Source organism: Gopherus evgoodei, chromosome 1, assembly GCF_007399415.2.
Source record: "Gopherus evgoodei ecotype Sinaloan lineage chromosome 1, rGopEvg1_v1.p, whole genome shotgun sequence".
In the NCBI taxonomy this organism is placed as follows: domain Eukaryota; kingdom Metazoa; phylum Chordata; order Testudines; family Testudinidae; genus Gopherus; species Gopherus evgoodei.
In genome coordinates this window covers 258,344,240-258,365,673 of record NC_044322.1, presented here as the reverse complement: position 1 = coordinate 258,365,673, position 21,434 = coordinate 258,344,240, and the positions used below count along the sequence as shown (strand labels likewise).

General features: G+C 44.2%; 1 protein-coding gene across 3 annotated transcripts in view; it reads left to right on the top strand.

Annotated features, from left to right (window-relative positions):
• Positions 1-21,434, top strand: part of DGKI (diacylglycerol kinase iota) — a 305,312-nt gene that overhangs the window by 247,123 nt on the left and 36,755 nt on the right. For all 3 annotated transcript variants that reach the window (XM_030543871.1, XM_030543854.1, XM_030543862.1), the window contains 3 exons: positions 2,391-2,431; positions 3,830-3,957; positions 4,396-4,521. In XM_030543871.1, coding sequence (XP_030399731.1) covers positions 2,391-2,431; positions 3,830-3,957; positions 4,396-4,521 — 295 coding nt within the window. The remainder of the gene's footprint in view (positions 1-2,390; positions 2,432-3,829; positions 3,958-4,395; positions 4,522-21,434) is intronic.

Here is a 21,434-nt window from a genome sequence, read left to right as displayed (position 1 = left end):
TTGATACACATTGAGAGACTAGTATTTCCAAAAACTCTGGGTGTAAAGGCCAGGTGCTTCCCTTTGCTGTGCGAGGCAGGGTAAGAAGGAGAAAGGTGCCTCTTTCCTTCTCAGAGCAGAGCAAGACCTTTCTCTTGTGTATGGCTAGAGGCCTGGCTAACTAATGTGTCTGCTGTGGCCAGCAACAGCACTTAGATCAACACAGCCTGTGGCAACCCACAGCAGTAAGTTTCCCAGCCAGGGTTGACAGACCTCTGCGCTAAAAATATCTGTGTAGACAGTGTTTTTAAGTTGCAGATCAGGCTCCAAAGCCTACTGCCATCCCTAGGCTTCAGAGCTGAACTCCAGCCCAAGCTGCAATAACTACGCAGCTGTTTTTAGTATGGTAGAGCAAGCCCAAGTCTGTCGACCCGGGCTATGAGACTCGCTTCCAATGGGCTGAGTAGATGCACCCCCCCACCCCACTGGCTCCTCTTTTTGAAAGATACAGCATAGGGTGACCAGATAGCAAGGGTGAAAAATCAGGATGGAGGTGGGGGGTGATTGGCACCTATATAAGAAAAAGCCACAAATATCAGGACTGTCTCTATAAAATCAGGACATCTGGTCACCCTAAAACAGCATGTTGTTCCTGGCCATACTTTGCCCTCAGTTTGGCTGCATCTGTTCATAGCAGGCCTTTGAAATTGCCTTTCAAGACAAGCTTTGTTGTTGGTTTTGGTTCATTTTGGTCTTTATGGATTTCAACTTTTCTCTGCAATGTTGAAAATTAAAATAGCAGCAGCAAAATGTTTACTGCATAAAAACCCCAAAGTGAAACTATCAAGTCTGTAGTTTCATTGCCCAAAGTAAGTGCCATGCATAAAGTAAACAGATAGCACAGATGGTGAAAAACAATGTAGACAGTTCAAATGCTTTCAGTTTTAATAATCTAAGCTGCTTTCATAATAGAATTTTTCTCTTCACTTTTGCCATGAACAGACTGCAATTTTCTTGAATTTATTTTCCATTCAAAATTATTAGCCAATTATTTGATCTGCAACTTGTTCACAAGCATTTGATTTATTGATATAAAAAATTGAGCTGATATGGTTGGACACATAAATCATATGTTGTTGTTTTTTCAGTTCCCTGACTGAAAGGCAACTCTTTGTATTAGGTTTCTGGTACGATTGTCTTTTATTACAAATCTGAAATTTTCTTTCCATACTTTTGCATTATTTTCCTAAAATTTGCTGTTTCAATGAAAATTCTTGAAAATAAAATCATTTGCTGGAAATGTTAGCAGAAAGTGGGAGGTTACAAGAGCTGATATGAATATGGTCAGAACAAATAAATTGTTTAGCAGTATCTGCTGAGCACTATTAACAACACAGGGAAAGACTTTTACTTGCCTCCTTTGTAGGGTGCTTTGAGATCTACTGATGAAAAGCACTATATAAGAGCTATGTGTGACAAAGTTCCTCCTCTACCTTGGTGGGTCCTTCGCTTATTGGCAGATTTGCTCACTTCAGTGATCTTCCCCACAGTCTGGATCAACTCCTTCTGTGTCTAATCAGGAGTTGGGAGGTTTGGGGGGAACCCAGGCCCACCCTCTACTCCGGGTTCCAGCCCTGGGCCCTGTGGATCACAGCTGTCTATAGTACCTCCTGTAACAGCTGCATGACAGCTACAACTCCCTGGACTACTTCCCCATGGCCTCCTCCAAACACCTTCTTTATCCTCACCACAGGACCTTCCTCTTGGTGTCTGATAACACTTGTACTCCGTAGTCCTCCAGCAGCACAGCCTCTCACTCTCAGCTCCTTGTGCCGCTTGCTCCCAGCTCCTCACACACACTTCCTCTCCTCTAGCTCCTCCCCACCTGACTGGAGTGAGCCCCTTTTTAAACCCAGGTGCCCTGATTAGCCTGCCTTGATTGGCTGCAGGTGATCTAATCAGCCTGTCTGCCTGAATTGGTTCTAGCAGGTTCCTGATTACTCCAGTGCAGCCCCTGCTCTGGTCACTCAGGCTGGTCACTGGAGTCATCAGAAACTACTCAGCCAGTGACCAGTATATTTGCCCTCTACCAGACTCCTGCACCCCACTGGCCTGGGTCTGTCACATATGATATTATGATTATTATAAAATATATTAAACTTCACAGTGAGCCTTAAAGTTCACTCCGTGTGTGTGATATTGTTTGTGATTAGATTTTTTAATAAAGTACCGTGACCTTTGTTTTGTTAAACTCTGCCTTTAAAATCTCCACATTAGTCCTTATGAAAAGCTGGCATGACTCCTCTAGTTGCCTTTACTCAAGGGCTGAATTTAGTCCAATCTACATTGTGGACTCAGTCTTGCTCAGTTCTCTTTCTTTAACACAGCTCTGCTGTTTCCCTTTCTTGCAGCAACTTCTGCGGATCGTTTTTACTGCATTGACAGATCTCAGGTAAATTTCCACCCATTTACTGTTTCTATAGATCTTTTTTAAAGCATTGTCAGATACAGCTTAAAATGAATTATCTGTATTTCTTCCTGTGTGTCTTAAAGTTCTGCTGATACCTCATGAAAAACTGACATATATTTTGGGCCAGATCCTCAGCTGGTGTAAATTGACATAGCTCTATTGAAGTCAGTGACGATTTATACTCACTGAAGATCTGCCCTTCAATCTACAAGCAATTTGATGTTCAAATAGTTTTCTCCATTCTTCTTCCTTATCCTCTATTTCAAAGGACATATGTGTGCAAACAGAATATTTATCAGTTTATCTTCTGCTGTTTATAACAAACCTGAAAACCTAATCTTCTGTGTATGACATTGGATAACAGTAGAACTATGGAATTTATGATGTTACAAATTGCGAATTATGATTAGAGCTGTATAAGATGCTCACAAAGAAACAGAAAACAATTATCAAACTCCACTGGTCTCAGGTTTTATTTCCAAATTGAGTGTGAGAATAATTTATGACCCTGGACTTAGTTTTTAATCAAGTTGGGCCAGTTAATGGTTTTGCATCACAATCATGCAACTGTCACACCCTGGGCAGGTGTGTCTTTGTCCCTCTTCTGGACCATGTGATAAAGTCTCCTGAGTCTGCTACTGTCTCCAAGTTGATGGCGATGGTCCTGTAGCTTGTGCAGTAGAGGATCATGCTTGTAGACCAGAGGTCCCAGCTTCAATTGCTGTGAATCATCTGAGAAGGGATGTCTTTACACAAGTTGCTGTTTTGACAAAAAGCCAGGTGACTGCTTGGATGAGGTTTTACTTTAAAGTTTGGAGAACCTGAAACTCACAAGCAGGGTGAAGTAAAATGTTGGCTTGGACCCAGGGGCGGCTCTAGGCATTTTGCCGCCCCAAGCACGGCAGGCAGGCTGCCTTTGGCGGCTTGCCTGTGGAGGGTCTGCTGGTCCTGCAGCTTCAGCGGACTGAAGCTGCGGGACCAGCGGACCCTCCGCAGGCACGCCTGTGGGAGGTCCGCCAAAGCCTGCCTGATACCCTCGCGGCGCTGGCAGAGCGCCCCCCACGTCTTGCAGCACCAAGCACGCACTTAGCATGCTGGGGCTTGGAGCCGCCCCTGCTTGGACCTCTAGGGATGTGATCCTACCGAGTTTTGCACAGCTTTTGTCATGATGTTATAGATGCCCTTGGGTTTACTCTCTCCCTCCTCCCCCAGGTCTCTTTGGGGTTGAAAGTGAGGATCCATGATGTTTCCACTGAGCACAGGATTGCAGATTTACTCTCCCTGCAGGATGGGCCAATTTTCACCTAGCTTTCTGATAGCCAATTTGGCCTCCTGACAGATTGCTGGTGACTCATTATTGACTCTATTTCATTCTAAAAGGAACATTTGCACTTTGTGACGGAAATTTCTCAGGACGAGATTTTTATCCTGGACCCAGAGCTGGTGATATCACAGCAGGTGGGGACGCCGCCGGGAATGCCTGATCTGGTAGTGGAGCAGGCCTCTGGGTAAGCACTTCCTTTCCCAGGCTGGGCTCTGGCCTTTGCAGCTTTTCCAGGAGTGGGCACTTCCCTTCCTGAAGTCCAACAGCAGGAAGAGGAAAAGGCAGATATTAAAGTAAGGAGTTGGGTAAACAGATCCATTGATCAAATTACAAACTCTTTCTCTATGGGGCTTAGGTTCAGATACTGGTACATGGGGTCTTAAATTGATCTGTGAATCTGGGAGTTACACTGAAATGTCTCCATTTCCCCTTGCCCTGTTGATGGTTCAATATATGCTCACACTGAAGTAAACCCCACACTCACTTCTCCCAATGAGCTATGTAGGGTTAATGCAGGGCTAGAAAAGTACTGCAGATGAATGAGTATAAGGGAGCTTCAAACTGGAGAGTGAAAAGCAGTCTCTGAGGAATTCATCTCTTTCTTTCTTCCTTGTGTTTTTAGAATATCAGATTGGTGGAACCCTGCAGTCCGAAAGCGGATGCTGAGTGACAGTGGCCTTGGCAAGATTTCCCCACACTACGAGGTACCCAACAAACAAAAGGACGCCAGCCAGACACACACGCTGCAGTAAGAGCCCTCTGCATTTCTCTGCTTGATGCTGCACCGTCACCATCACGGCTGACAACTTTTAGTTGGTCTTTTAAAACGTAGTGGGTTACAGTGACAGGATGAAATGGAATCTTTCTTTTCTTTTTTTTTTTTCCCCACTTCTGCCTTCTGCTTCATCCTCTTTCTCTGTCTGTTGCTTTTCCTTTCCTTTCCTTTCTTTCTCCAGCTTTCAGTCTCCCATAGTCTTAAAAACATTGGTCCAGATTTCCAAAAGTGAGTAGTGATTTTGGATATGTCAAAATTTGGCTGCAAAACTGGAGGCACCTTAAAGGGTCCTGGTTTTCAGAACAAGCTGAATGCTCAACCTCTGAAAAAAGCCCCCTTTAAGGTGTGTCAGGTTGATCACCCCCAAATGGAGGCACACCAAATCACTAGTCATTTTGAAAATATAGGCCACAGTTTCCAAGGGATCAGAGCCAAGGTTAGCATTTTGGGGCAGGCCTGTTAGACAACTTTTTGCTGTCCCACTTCCATAATGTAACAGCTTCCTATCCATCATGATCATACTACGACATTCAGGGCCAGCTTAAGGATTTGAGGAGGGTCAGTGAGATGATTCTTTAGACTACACCCCAGACTTAACTGACTCTCATTACATAAAAGGTGTGTATTTGCATGTGCATGTATCTTTTGTTTTCCCCACCCTCTCCACTTTTTTCAGAAGTGGAGCCCAGCTGCTTGTTCCTGTTCGTTGAGATTTTTCAAACACTAATGAAGGGATTTAGACACACAACTCCCATTGAATCTTAAATGGGAGGAGGCTAGCTGAATTCCTTTGTTAGTTCTGAAATCCTCATCTTTTTACTATAGCAACTGATTTAGATTGATTTACATCAATTCTCCTTTACATTTCACGTTACCCCAATTGGGGCGGGGGGGGAGGAGAGGGGGAGAAAAGCCAGGTCTGCCTGAGGAAAGAGCAATTATATATACAGGTCACACAGACCTTGTTATAGCCTGACTTTTAGTTAATTCCTGTCCCTTAGATCAACTATATGTGTACATGTGAAAAGGGATTGCCACAGTGTCTGTTGGTTAGTACTCTGCCCTGTCATGGGGAAGGTTTTGGTTCAGTTGTTGGCCTTGATCTTGGGCTCCCCAGAATGATAGGGACTGTGAATATTGCAGAGGGAAACCTAAACAGCTTGGGAGAGTCTGCAGCTTTCCCCAGGCCAGAATGTAGGGTCTTAAACTTGGGGCACATGAAGCAGAAAGAAATTAGAATGATGTAATGTAATTCCTGGCCAAGCGGAATAAAGGTAATTAGGTGTGAAAAATGTTCTGACTGCTGTGAGGACAGATTTTGTTTAAAGTGATGTGTAAAGAAACATTTGCATAGATACAACAATGGTGTTTATCACAGAGATTCATTTATTGCAGGTAGAACTGGTTGTGCTGCCTATTATTAAGATTACCCAATACTTCCAATTATAGAACCCTGTGTTCAGTGGCTTAGAACTTTGTTAAAGTTTACCTGTTCAGGCTGGAATTTTCCATAACAGGAGTCTGCCTCAGATTAATGTTTTTTGAAAATTTCAACTAAAACAGTTCAGCTTTTTCTGAGACTGGGGATGATTAGGGGAAAGTACTTTGTTTTGCCTGTTTTTACCAAAAAAATCATACAACTGTTTCATTGAGATGCTCTAGCTTTGGATCAGGGACTTGAAGTTTAGTCAGCCTGGTTCCAGAGATGTGCCTTTTGCCATTTCCATGAGAATTCGCTCAAATATGGCCACCTTATAAACCTCTGGAAAATTTTCATACATGCTCAGTAGAGACTTGTTAAAGTCTGGCAGCTACATTATCTGAAGATTCTGGCCATACTGAGCATGCTTCAATGCAGGATGCAGAGCAGGACTTTTCCTGTGATTGCTACTTCTGGTGGGAGTAGGAGCACTGCAGTACCAGGCATAAAGAACTTAGAGCTGGGAGACTGTCCTGTGCTCTGAATGCTTCTGCTGCTTACATCCAGGCAGTGAAGAGGAGAAGGAAACATCCACACTAGAATGCAGATGAATGACAAATGGTGGAAGCAGGGGGATCACATTTCAGGAACTGGAAGGGGGTAGAGCAGAGGAGTCAGGGGTTAGGAGCTTATAGTGGGTGGGAGAGTATATTGGCACAGAGAGGGAGGGAGCAGGAACAAAAGAATGGAGATGATGGATAGGAGCAGAATGGGTCGGGAAGAAGCCAGTGTGTGGGGCTAGATAGGAACAGAAGGGGAAAGGAAGAAGGAGCCTGGGTGGGTGGATAGGAACAGAGTGGGACAGAGATAGGGTAGGGTTACAGCGTCAGAAGGTTCCGTAACCACTAGAGAACCCTCTCTCCAGAACCTGGAATTACATTGCATGGTCACATACAAATGTCCCCTGCTTTATTCAGTGTACAGGATGGAGCTGTCATAGCGAGAAATCAGGATTGTGTAGTGAAGGGCGACTGTTGTCTGCCGGACCCCCAAATTAGTGGGCACTTTTGACAATTTTGGTCTTAAACTCTCTGGCCCTGTGTTCCCCAGCTGAAAATGAGCCTGACTCCCCTCCCGGTTACTGTGCTAAGGTTTTAGTGATCAGTCCGTTCTACTCCTAAGCACTGGCTACAGACAGCTCATCCATATCAAGGGGCAGGGAGAAAGGGAGCAGGGGAAAAACTTGAAATATCATTAATCAGATGCCATCTGAAAATAAACTCACGTGAATCTCACTTAATGAAAAACAAAAGGGTAATTAATTTTCTCTAACAAAGACCCCTGCCTGGGAACCATTAAAATCAAATCTCTTTCCCTCCAAGGGCTTAAGAGTAGGATCAGTGCCAAGCACGGTAATTATTTTCAGATTCTCTCTCTGTAGATCTTTTCATTCAGATTGGAGAGACTTCAGGCATCAATTTGTTTACATATCTTGTCTTTTCAACTGCCCCTGCATTTTCAAAAAGGCTGACAGCATTTTAAAGGGTGGTATATGGACACTCCAAACAGCCGTCAGCCATACTCCTTCTGACTGTGGTCTACTCTCATGATCTAAAACAAGTCTACCCAGGTCAATGCTTGAAAAAGAGACCTCCAAGGAGACCCAGAGCACTGCAGAAAATGGCACTGGTGAATCAGCTGAAGGCACTCTTTCCTCCTCCAGAGCGAGTGCTGGACCAATGCCCTAGTATGGTGCTAAGGGATATTGTGCTGTGTAGCTGGAGGTGTTGTACGGTATTGCTGATGAGATGTGAAACATGGCTTCTGTTCACTCATAGCTATTAAAAGATCGGCTGGAACTTGATGCAAGACACGAGGTATCCCCTGTATTCTGTAAATTTTCCTCTTTGGGTAGTTGTGTTCTGGCTTGCTAAAATTCTTCCTGAAGTTACATTTTAAAAAGGGTTTTCTGAATGAATAAACTATATGTTCTATTGAGAGAGTTGGGCTGGAGAAATGCTATGCCTATGGGGTGGAAGGAGAGGGGGCGGGCTTGATCCTGCAATGTGTTAAACACTGGCCTCAGTCTGACAAAGCACATAATTAGGTGTTTAACTTTACTTCATGTCTCATTGAAGTAATTGCTTTTCATCTGATCAAATGCTTCTTAGCAGTCTTTGGCTGGACATATGATAGAATGTGGGAGGCTATGCACCAAACAAGGGATGTTACATCATCCCCACCTCCTAACTCCAAAACCACCTCTGAACTGCCAGTTGTCATTAGTAAGAGCTGTGTCTCCGTGAGTCCATGAAGACCATCTGTGGAATGCAGAGGTGATGTGCTTGTTCTCTGGCAGCAGAGCAATGTGAGGAATTCAAATATTTACTGCATCATTAGAGCATTGACTGTTGGTCTTCATCAGGGAACATTTCATGGGTATTCGTTCAAACCATCAGGCCACAGGAGGTTATCCTATTCCAGGGGTGGCCAAACCCACTGACTCTCCGAGTCGCATACAGTAATTTACAGAAGTTCTAGAGCCGAGTGCACCTGCCAGGGCTCGGAGCTTCTGCCTCACTCCTGCTGAAGCCCCAAGACCCAGCAGGCACCTCTTACGGGGCTGAAGCTCTGAGACATCCCCTCCCCACTGCAGGGCAGAAGCCCTGAGTTCCCCATGCCCCTCCCCCGAGTCTGGTAGGTGGAGAATGGGGGATGGGTGTAGGGGGCTCCGCGAGCTGCACTTTAACTGTAAAAGAGCCAAGCGTAGTTTGGCCGCCCCTGCCATATTAGCTGCTGCAGGTGAGAAAAAAAGACAGTGTTGAAAAGGGAAGATGTGAACTGTAACTAGTACTTGATGGAGGTTGGCAGTACGCTGAATGAAAGAACCTGTAAACCAAACTCTTTCATCTTCAGTCACCTGGAAAGAGTATTAGCAACTTGTCTAACATCTACCCAGCTGTAATGGCATTGTGTGTCCAGAGCTGTTAGATGTGTTATCTGAGTAAAGTGCATGGCTCGTGAAGGGTGGGAGAAGGTTGGCCAGCACACCATCTGGTTAAGTTGTACAGAAGAAGAAAAATGCCTACAGGGGCTTGAAGATGGCAGCAACACTTCACAATAAGTGGACATTAATTAGCCAGTAATATCATGCAGCCATTGCTTTATGAGGCAATAATGATCGAGTTCCCGAGCGGGGAGAAAAAGGAGGCTGGAGGTCAAGTGCTTTGTCACAACCAAAGGAACTGGATCATTGTTGAGGAAATCAGAGTGGCAGTACAGATGTTACATAGGTTTCTTAAAGGAAACTGTTGTGTAGCACAAGGTGAGAGAAGCATCAGGGAAGTGAGTTTGGATGTGAAAGGAGAGGAGAAATGTTATGCAATGACAGGATTATGAAAATGTAAGAGGGCATGTGCAGTTTGAAAATGTGTGGTGCAAGCGGCTAGTGATGAGTGCACCTGAGGAGGTCCAGAGGTTTGCTTTGAATAAGCATTTAAAATTTCAGATGCTTCACTATGCTTTTGGAAAAATGAGCATGAAACGCCATAAAACTTGTTCCCAAATACCTCCAAATAGTCTGTCTGGTAGTATTTCAGCATCACACACTAAAAGGTTTGTTTGGTTCAGATTCTGTTTAAGCTCTGGGTGCAAATTTGAGGATTGAGTGGGATGTTCTTATTTTATCCAAGCAGTTTACTCACTCCTAGAAACCAATTTTCCAGGGCTGTTTAAGATCATAGATGTATTTGTGAGTGTAGTCATGGCTTTCAACCCAATCCCTTTTGGAGGATGACACACACAAATTCAACCTGTCACCCACTCACCCACATATACTTTCTCTTGTAAAATGTAATTTAAGAGCAACAAAATGATGAATGAAACTCTCTGTCCCTTCCTCCCCCTCTCTCTCTGCTTCTCCCTTCTACTTCATCCTCTTTTCCATCTGTTGGTCTTCTCTTCTTTCTCTTGCATTGCCCTCCACTCTTAACAAGATAGCTTGTAAGGGACCATTCTCATTACCGTAATGTGGCATATGAAGAAGGCTTACATTTTAGCATCTTCCCAAGATGACCAAGGAGGAGAAAGGAGAGAGATTAAAAGGTGTATTGGTGTATTTTTCACTGCATTCAAACAGTTAGTTTTCTTGGGTCTCCATTCTGTAGGTAGTTCTACTCGGAAGCAGGAATTCTGCCTGGCCTTATTTTTCTTGCATAGTTTTATGTACCATGAAACAATGGAAATCAAAGACAGTCCCAGCACTGCATGAACGGAATTTCAGAAGTTTCACTGTGTGCCTTCAAAGAAGGCTTATAGACTGAGAAATAATAGCAAGGCTTTACAAGAATTGTTGAATATTTGGCTAAATACAATGGTATAAAATAATCTATTCTTCCATTGTGATCGTTATGTTTGCAAAATCAAAGCTTTGGTAGAAGTTGCCAGAATCAATCTGATGTTTTCTTGTGTACTCATTTCAGGAAAGAAACATTATATATATAAAGTTTTTTCCCCCTGTACAGTAAACTATGTATAAGAACAATCCTCATACTGCAGGTAGATGTCTCTGGATAAAAGGGACCACTCCTCAGGGAAACTCGGTCTCTTTGCACTTTGACTGCACAAAGTAGTATGGTTTCTGGACTCCCTTTCAGCTTGTTGTGCTGCTTTTCAGGAGGCTGCAGCCCATAGGATTTCAGGAGTTTCTTAATGGCAGCTGCTGCAGCTATCTGTGTCTGATACTCTGGGATGCTGATTTCTGTGTCCAATTTGTCTTCTAAAAATTTCCTGGAAAAATGCCTGTTGCTTCTGCTACTATTTACAAAGCTTACCCCAATGTCAGTGGGGGAAGGCACGTGATAAATGTGTTGATCCAGAATTCTACCTCAAAAGAGGCATGATAACAAATGTGTCTGGACTGCTTTGGTCACTTACTTGCAGGCCAGTTTTGAACCAGTCCTCTCCAGCTGTGGCATTTCTGCATACCTAGTCCCTCTTCAGCTTCTCCAAAGTGGTGTCTCTGTTTTGGCTTATTCTTGTGTCCCTCAGAGCCACACCAAATTCCTTCACACCATATGATGCAACATCTCCTTTAATCACCACCATGGTGAATAAAAGGCATTCCAGGGCATGGCTGAGAACTAAAGGCACCTCATGTGGACAACTGAGCAGAAAAAGGAACACCGTTTTGAAGGGAAAAGCTGCACAGATTGGGAATCGAGTGGGAAGGAAGGGCACCAAACCACATCTTTGCCTAGGACTGGCTCTGACTATACCTCTTTTATTTTAAAATTGTTTTTGATTTTCATTAAATCAGTTCAGATCTCAAACTTGGTAATTTGGCTCTGTCAGCAAGGAAACCCCCCACTAGCACCAACTGGAAACAAACAGTTCTTTGGCTGTTTGGGCATCCGGGAGCTGTAATTCCTTGTCTGTTCCCATTCAGGCCCCATTTCTGGGAGGAAGACATGACAGAAATAACCAGTCAGAAGCTCAGTCATCCTCCTGCTGTCTTGTAGTGAGCACTGGATGCATGAAGATCACGGTGTTGACTTCTGGTGATGTAGAACTGAGAAAATAGAAAATGCCACAGCACAAATTCATTCTCGCAACACAGACTGTGGCAACAACCACCAGTGATGTCCATCATGGTATACTTTATTGGATACAAGAGCGCTCTTCCCAGCAGGGGTTCTGAGACAGCAGCCAGGATAAACTTTTAGAGCTTTTACTGGCCCTTTGTCCCTAGTGAGTGACTGAGTCTGTGAAATGAGCAGAAAGATATCACAGATGCTGCAGAAAACACTCAAGTTAATAACTTGTTCCCTAGAAATGGGTGATTTTTTGGCACCACCTGTCAGTACAGTGCCAGGGTCTTGACTTATCTAATCAGGACTGGCATTTAGAGAAATAATTTTTTGACTTAACAGAGTAAAATTTCCATGAAAGTAATTGAGACCCAGTATATATGGAGCCCCGGATCATCATTTTGACAGTCCTTTTCCAGCAGTAACTGAACTTTAAATCAGTCTTGTGCCACCTCTTCTGCTGTTAATAAATATGGTTAAAAAGGAAATTAAAGTGTCTTTTTCATTTGCGTAGACACAAACCTATTTGCATAAAAGATTGCTAGACAAATTATGTTTGTTTTTTTTCCTCTAGAATTAGGTCTTCTGCCTCCTGCTGTTTAGGCACTGAGGTGCTAAAGGGTTGTAATGAAAGCTGCTGGATCTGACAAGACTATCTGTGTTTCTGGCCTTTCAGTATATGATGGAAATACAGTGTTTTCTGTATACTGTGAAATATGATATTTCCCACCATCCCTCTTTCTAAGCAGAGATTAAAGTAATATTACATTCTTACCGGTACGGAACCGACTCCAGCCCCCAGAAGGGGCAGGGCCTTGGGCCGAAGGGGCAGGGCTGGGGGTCAGCCTCCCCCTAGCCAGCCCATTCGCACTGCCTGGTCCCTGCCGCCCGGGACTTCAGCAGCGATTTGAAAGGGCTCAGGGCTCCGGTGGCTGCCGTGGTAGCAGTGGCAGCAGCCGGAAGCCGTGGGCCCTTTTAAATCGCTGGCCCTGTGACAGCTGCCCCTTTTCCCCCCGTTCCATTGGCAGCCCATACCGGCCCACTTTCACCCCTCTTCTAAGTGAATACTTTAGACGGAGTGGATCCCCAGAACAGATTTGGCATGGATTTAATTTCCCCTTCTCCCTCTTCTTGATCCTGGAAATGAAGGCTCTTAATGATTTTGTAAAATCTCAGCACCTGACGTGCAGTTGAGGAAACTTGCCCTGCTAGCAAATTGTTTTGGCAGATAGTGAAACACAAAGCACACCCACACATCATGAGACTACAAATTGACTTATTTAGAGAGATCTCATGGCTGACTAGCCTCTTGCTCTCTGAAAGGGAAATGCAAACAACCCAGCCTCCAACCTCTTCCTGGAGCTGATTTCCAAGGAACAGAACAAATGCATGATTGGCTAAGGACTCCATGGTCCTGGTGCAGAGACAGCTTGTTGCAATTTGGTTTTAAAATCCCCTCCAAATATTGTCAGCAGATAAGGGAGAGAAAATGATTTTTCTGAATGGAATGTAAGTTTTTGTTGGAATGAGTTTAAAAGATGAAATCTGTGTTTGACAGAGATGAGATAGCAGGGTGCAATCTGTTTTCTCCACATGGGTTGCCAGAGCAGCCACAAATTTTCCTCCCTATCTCTGGCTAACTGTCCAGGCCAGAGTAGAATAGATGACTTACCTTGCACGCTCTCTCTCTCTCTCTCTCCTCATCCTTTTTTCCTTTCAATCTCTTTCCTGTGGAGTGAAGGAGATGTGTCTGTGACAGAGAATAATATAACTCTATAGCAAGGAAGGCAGGGGAACAAATGGGAATATCAGCTTTAGTGCAGCATCTTTCTATTTGGTTGGCTAAGAGAAAATGACCTTTTGGAATTTGACCTTAAGGGATTACTGCTGCCCTAAGGCAAGTGGTAAACTGCATTGTTAAGGGAAAGGGAGGGGAGGCCATGATGATGGTAACATTACTACTGCTTGAATATCCCTTTCTCCTAATGCTGGGTGCTCTGGGGAGTGGAAATAGCATCCTTACCCCTCCAGAGGATACTGGCAGCCAGCAAAAGGGAAATCTAGCTGGGTTTAACAAGGTGGGCTAGAATTATGTGATGAAAAGAAATCCATTGTTCACCTACATCTGTGTATACAGTTAGTTCTCTTTCCTTCAAGCTTCATTAGAAAAACAGAGTGAAGGAAATTCTTACCCTTTGATGCCCAAGGTTTCCACTCCACTTGAACAGAACAGTGCACTTCTTTCAAAGCTGCACAGGAAATGAACCTTGCCATCCTATCTTAAAAAGAAGAAGTAAAAAAAGACTTAAGCCAAGATGGAAAAGATCTGATGTCCTAGTTTACCCAGCAATACACAGGCAAGCCTGCTCATGGTCCTCTGTCCATGCACTGTGTCCTTGCCATGAGGACCCACCATCTGCTGGGAGATGAGACCACTTCCTAATCTGCTTTCATTCAGTACCAAGCGGGCTGTAAAGTTTCAGCGTGTGCTCACATGTGTACACAGCGACATACATACACAAACTGTTGTGCGCGCACACACTCACATTGAACATTCAGGCATGTACCATCATGTGCCCACAGATTCTATTTTATGATAGCTAGTTAACGTTTTCACCTAGTGGCTGTTTTGGCTGATATGATGCTTGAAAGGGGTAAACAAAGCTAGGCAGTGTCATTGCTATCTCATTGTAGAGGCTGGGAGAACCAATAGCTGCTGGGAACCACCTCGCAAATGCCGGGTAAAGGGGCTGTAAAAGTAGTCTTTGGCTCAGGAAATGAGGATGACAGCTGTAGGACCCCTTCATAAACTCTGGCATTGGGGGTAGGGGGAAAGGGCTGTTGAGGGTATGACTGCGCTGGGCATGTCGGGTGGGGTGGGCAGAAGCATATGGCATTGCTCAGATTCTGGGTGGGCTTGTTGCCTATAGGCAAGCGGGGATAGATTGGGTCAAAATTATGCCGGGAGCTGCTTCAACTCCCGGAGCAGCCCAGAATTGGGAGGGTGAGAAGGTGGTTTAAACAGAAGTGCTAACTTTCTAATTTCCCTGGAAGTGCTCTACCCCCATTCCACCCCATGCCCTGCCCCCACCCACCCCTTCCCCCAAGGCCCCACCTGCCTCTCCTCTTCCCACCTCCACCCTGCCCCATCACACCTCTTCCTCCCCCACCCACCTACCCCCGCCCTGCCTCTTCCCGCCCTGTTCCACCTCCTCCCCCGAGCACACTCCACCCTCACTCTGCCTCATCCTGCCCCCTGCTCTTCCTCACCCAGAGTCTCCTGCATGCTGCTGAACAGCTGATCACTGGTGGGAGGGATGTGATGGGGGAGGGAAAGGAGAAGCTGATTGGTGGGGCTGCCAGTGGGTGCCAAGCACCTACTATTTTTTCCTGTGGATGCTGAAGTACCCACTGAGTCAGCACCTATAGGTTGAAAGCCTTCTTAACCCCAGACTCCTGGATTCTGAATTCTATGCTGTGCCCCTGAAAAAATTAATGGAGATATCCTATCTCCTAGAACTGGAAGGGACCTTGGGTCATTGAGTCCAGCCCCCTGCCTTCATTAGCAGGACCAAGTACTGATTTTGTCCCAGGTGGTCCCCTCAAGGATTGAACTCACAGCTCTGGGTTTAGCAAGCTAATACTCAAACCACTGAACTATCCCTCTTCCCCAAACCTCTAAACATTATGTTGTTCATTCTCCATTAGTTAGTCCATAGCAGTATTGTGCAAAATTCAGCAGTTTTACTTTGCTTTGGGTTTAGATGACCCTTCATTTCTTTTTCAATGTGGATATGACATGTGCCGTGGCCAACAATTATTAAAAAGTGTGCCTAAAGCTATTTGGGGGTCCCTGGGTCTAACAACTTATTTAGATACCAAAATGTGGATTTAAGACCCCAATGTTAGGCACCTGTTTTTGAAACTCTTGGACTGGTAGGAGTAATTTGTTTTTATCTTAAGTTTGCAGCACATTAGCCCATTCATCTGTTCCAAAGCAGCATTCTGACCTTCTTGATGGCTTTGCAGTTACCAAACAATTCTTTTCTGGGCCAGATCAAAAGCTTACGGTGATGACAGAAGGTTACCTGGGCAGATGCAGTGCTAGCCTATTGGGGGTCCTAAGCAGGACTATCCCCCCCAACACATACTAATAATTAATAGGAGGCCCCTTTTTGCTGCTCAGGGCCCTAAGCAATTTCTTAGTCTGCTTATGCCTAGCGCTGGCTCTGGAAGAGGTCATTCACATAACACCCTTAGTCATGCAAGAGAATCCAATGAATTTACCACCAGATTGATCGCTGCCTTTTCTCAGCTTCCCAGAGCAAGCTGAGTAACCTATATACCCTTCAACTCTTCCTGGCCCCCTCCTCATGGTTTTGAATGGGTAGCAGAACTCTTCAGCCTTATATTCCCACTTGTGCAGGGGTCGGTAACCTCTGGCATTCAGCTCGCCAGGGTAAGCACCCTGGCAGGCCTGGCCAGTTTGTTTACCTGCCACGTCAGCAGGTTTGGCTGATCGTGGCTCCCGCTGGCTGCAGTTTGTCACCCCAGCCTATGGTGGTGGCAGGAAGCTGCGGCCAGCACATCCCTTGCCTGCGCCGCTTCCCACAGCCCCCACTGGCCTGGGACAGCGAACCGCAGACAGTGGGAGCCACGATCGGCCAAACCTGCTGATGTGGCAGGTAAACACACTGGCCCGGCCCACCAGGGTGCTTATCCTGGTGAGCCGTGTGCCAGAGGTTGCCAACCCCTGTGCTAGTGTGTCATTCCGCCTGCATATAGGACTGAACCATATTCTCCCATTAGAGTTACCTTTCCATCAGCAGCCTCTTTTCTCCCTGCCCCTGTCGATGACTTACGGTCAGATCAATGAGAATTTTAACACCCATTGAAGTCAATGGGTATCTTTCCACTGCTTTCAATGGGGTTTTGGATCAGGCCCAGACTGAACAGATGTTTCACCTTCCCTCTTTTAGAACACGTCTTGATTAGGACTGGAGCAGCAGGATGAATAGTGTGAAGGGAAGAACCTCACATAGCTATGTATTGATCTTGCTAGTCATTTGGGTAGATCCTTCTTTTCAAAAGGAGCTGCATCAGGGTCTTCCTCAGCTGACAGCATAAAACTGAAGGAAGTGTAGGTGTACAGGGTACTCAGAGGAATCTTTCCCCTCCTGACCTCAGGGGAAAATATCTGCTTTGGATAGTATTCCCCTCTTTTTCAGAGGGTAGCTTATGAAGCTGTTTCAGCCTGTTTCTTTTAAAACAAAGTTAAGTGTTGCTTTCTATTCATGCATCTTTCTCCTGGCCTTTCCCTGTTTGATTACTATTGAATGGAAATGCCCGTACTCCCCTAGGTGGCAGTAAAACTTCAAGTATAGCCAGTTTGTTCCACACCCTTCCCTCCATCCTGTTCAACTTGCAAAATCATTATAGTGCGGAGAGAAGTAAAAAAATTGCAAGAGTTAAAAAGTGAGATAGCAGTGGAAAAGAAATGAAACAATATGAAGGGCACAAATGCTTGGACAAACAGAGAGAAATACTCTGGAGCTGCACTTATTTTCATGAGACATTTCCACTAAGCAGCACTGGGCTTGTTTCTTGCATGTTACATTGCCTGCAAACAGTTCAATTCAAAGTCTGGATGTGCAGATGGAGACAGAAGTGAAAGGAGGGAAGGGAAATGCCCCCCAAAATTAGATCACTACATTTAATAAGAAGCATTGAACTATCTGTATTGTTTGTCCAGACGATCTGGAAATCCCTGAATGAATGTCTGCAAATTGGCAAATAATTGTACCATTCTTTATTTGAATGGGATTTTGTTTGATGCATGGAGCTTTGTTGATCAGGAGTTTTCTTTACTTGCTGCTTTAATCATATTGCCATTATATTAGAGAAATAGATTAAAGGAAGGAAAGACAGATAGACAGAAGGACTGATTGGCTTCTGAGAAAGTGCAGTGGAAGTGCTCCAGCAGATTCCTAGCTTCTCACAGCAGAAGGCACCATAGAGAGTAGATGTAGGTAAAAAGTGCTGCATGTGGGGAAACTCACAATTACTCTGGTTCCACTATTTTCCACCAGTTGCTATTACAGGAATAATTTTGGTGACAGTCTGACCAATACCTCTAGTTCAGTTTCACCTTTCCCAGTAGGAGGTGCTGCATGGAATGGAAGATTGTGCAGCTTCTCCAGCCTGACTGTCTCCCATCAGGAGGTGCGGTATAGCACGCTGGAAGTGCTGGCTGTGGGAGCTCACTGCTACCCCAGTCCCAGACCATATCAGTGACAGGTGCAGGTGCCAGGGTGTGGGGGACCTCGCACATTGAATAATGTTTAATATATTAAAACTTCTCTTTAATTAAAACTGAGGTCTAAGTGAATTAGTTTAAATCAGGAAGGTGATTTACAGTTCTGAAGATATATACAAAAACATAAAATGAAAGGGAACAGATTTAGTCTAAAGCCTCCCCTCTCCCCTCCTCCAGCCCACTACCTTTAGTTACTGGCAAGAATAGAGTGAGTTAGCAAGTTTACAGCATTACATCACTTAAGTAGAGAAAAGTGTGTGTGCGGGGGAGATCATAGGAAAACAGTGTAAGTGCTGCACACAGGTTGTTATTTGGCCTTTAAATTGTAAGCGGTTTGTTTTAAGTAGCCCTGGCGCAAATGGTATCGGTTGCAGGTTTTTTGATAAAAATAGCTGTTTTTCATCAGCTCGATGTTTGTTTCTCTAGGGGCTTTCGTCTTCAAGAAAAAGGTACTCATTTACTGGAATTTTGTTAGAATTTACCTGTAGGAGGTTGGCTGGGTTTCTCTAGGTTCTCAGGCCCCTGTAGGCACAGCTCTACATCACAACACTCCCCATTTTCCCTTCTTACAAATAAATGTTCCCTTCCCTAGCCTTCCAGTGCTGAATAAACCTCACGCCCGCAGATTGAAAAGAGCATTTGGAAATAGCTGCTGTAAGTGCTTCGCTGATTGTGGAATGTTTGCATGATGCTGAAAGTGCCCTGGCCATACTGGAAATTAATCCTGTGAGAGGGCCTGATCCAAAACCCATTGGAGAGACTCCAATGAGCTTTGGCTCATACCCTTAATCCCTGGGCCCTGATGCTATGTTGCAGGCAGATGAACACCATGCTTGTCATGGCACAGGCTGTTTAATTTCCTGGAGGCGTCTATTATGATGATTAACAGGTTTTTTTTAAATGATTATTATTCAGATCTTTATAATGCACTGCTAAATCTCTGTCTAGCTTGCTGTGATAGTGATCGTACGGGGAACATTTAAATATATATACATGCAAAATATGCACTTGTGCTTCTAAAAGGGATAATTGTGTAGTCAACTCACAGTTTTTCCTTGTATATTGGTAACTGCAAGTGCAATTACCCATTCGGAGGCATCCTGTCCACTGTGCAGTACAGAGGGGAACTCAACTGTCGGAGACTCATTAAAGGAGAATGCAATGTGTGAAAGAAAAGGAGGCTACATGATAGCACCACCATTCTTCTTCCCACACCCCTAGTGTAGCCATCTTTGTCCTTCCATAAACTAACATGTCAGAGCATTGCTCTGCACAAACACGGATGTGGCAAGCGAGGGAGGGGGAGAGGTGTCAGGGAAATAGGTTCTCCAAGTGGCATCTCTATCAAGGCGGTGGCACTTACATTACAGTTGGCATCACTAATTATTGCTATCCTGGAAATAAGCAACTATAGGCATTGTCTTCCTATTAGTTTTTGGTGTTTGTAAATTCCATTAAAATGGTGGTGTTACTACACAGTATTCCTTTGGGGCTGCACTTTGACATTTTATCCCGATCTGTATCCTTCAGAAAAGCTGCAGTTACATCCCTATCCAACTGGAAATCAAGGGCCAAATTCTCTGTTGAATTTCCCAGAATTCACCAGCTTTTTCAGCTTTTGGGCAGCCAGCTAGTGACAGAAATGTAGGACCAAGGCCTACTTTGTTGGTACTACAGAGGGAAGTAGGGAGGAATGGAAATATCAAGATCTGTGGGTCACGGTTCTGCTAGTCCTGCAGTTTTTACTTGTCCACAAGAACTGGCCATCCTGCCTTCTAGCTAGTTGTTTTGCTGCTGGTCCCATCTCCAGCAACGTAATAATACAGTAGAGCTCAACAAAGACCAAACAAAGTCTGATGTTTCTCTTCCACACTTGTGGATGGAAAGGGAGCCCTGCCTTTGGCACAACTAATTTAGGCAAGTCGTTTTGAAGATGTAATCAGTTTTGGAGACTATGGCTCAGATTATTCTCCCATAAAAATATGCCCCCTATTGGCTCTGGGGCAACTGGGCATAACATAAAGCAGCCATTAGGCTTAAGGCCATATTTGATTCCTTCCTTTCTCCAGTCCTGTAATGAGCATGGTTTGGGTGGACCAGAAGATCTGGCAGAGAATGACTAAGCATTTGACAATTTAGGATGTATTTTCCAAAGTGCTTGGTATAGGCCTAACTCAGCTCCCAGTAAAGTCATTGGTAAAACGCCATTGGTTTTAGTGGAAGCAAAGTTAGGCAATGCTGAAAATCCCTGCCTTAAACTATATAGACTGCAAGGAACAAAACAATGCTAAAAGAGACCAAACTCCCCAACTCTTTACTAAAAACAAACAACCTTACCTACAAAAAACAATCCTTCTGCAGCCTATCAAGTGAAAACAATAATAATAATAATAATAATAATAATAAATATCTCATATATTGCTTTTCTCATCCATAGATCTGCAAGCACTTTTCAGGGCTGCATACATATCACCATTAGTTTTAAAAATGATAAATACAAGTCTTGTGCTTACTAAAGTGGTCTCCTGCTGTATATCTCTCTTGCTTTCTGTATTTTTCTCCTTGTGGGTGCTTTAGAGATAATAGCATATGTCTTCCCAGGTGTAATCTAACTGAATTATAGGATAGTGTGTCCTATTCTGTACTGTTGCCCTGCACAAGGAAAGTGATAAGATTGTGTGACTAAGAAACAAACAAAAAGAATAAATGCCTCAGATTGTGTGAAACCACTTTGGCAGGTGAGGCATCAAGATAGAACAGCTGAGAATTCTGGTGAGAGTCCTATCTGTAACTATTTGCTTGGTTGTATCTTTCCAAAGGGAGAGCGGAATTGTACCTCTTGGTATCTGCCATCCTACATCACTTAGCCTTCTATGTTTGCAGAATTGTATACCTTACTGGGGGCATGTGGGAAGAAGGGAATATACTGTGAAACTGACAATTACTGCTTAATGCTGTGGGGCAGTTAAAACATTTAATATTTTGGATGCTGTCCTCTGAGTTACATACAATATTGCCATGTTGCATGGAAATTATTGGAATGGCAGGATATACCTGGCCTGTTTGGCTGCAGAGGACATGGCTAGGAGGTTTCAGCAGCAGTCAGAGATTTTAACAGTAGCAGCAGGTTGATTCATTCTGATCTATACAGATACTCTGGATATTGGCATGGTCGTAATCTTCATTAGGCAATCTGATTTTTTCCTTTATTTTCTCTAATTGAGTGTAACTCTTTTCTCTCTTTCCCTGCAAAGCTCTTCTTTTTAAAAAGTAAAAAAAAATACAAACCTCATTAGAGAAGTTTCCTTCTTCCCTCTCCATCTTTCATGTTTGCACCTACATATATGCCTATCTGACTCTGATGCCCTACAGTCCTTCATCCTCAGACCCCTGTTATGGAAGGAGATCGTGACTCCTCCTTCGATTTCTTTATTCCTCTGAATTCAAAGCTTTTAACTCCTCTATCCCCACTTGTTACTCTCACACACATACCCTTTTTGCTCCTGTTATGTTTTCTGTTTCCCCACCCCCTACCATTAGATGCTTTTTTGACTCCAGCTTT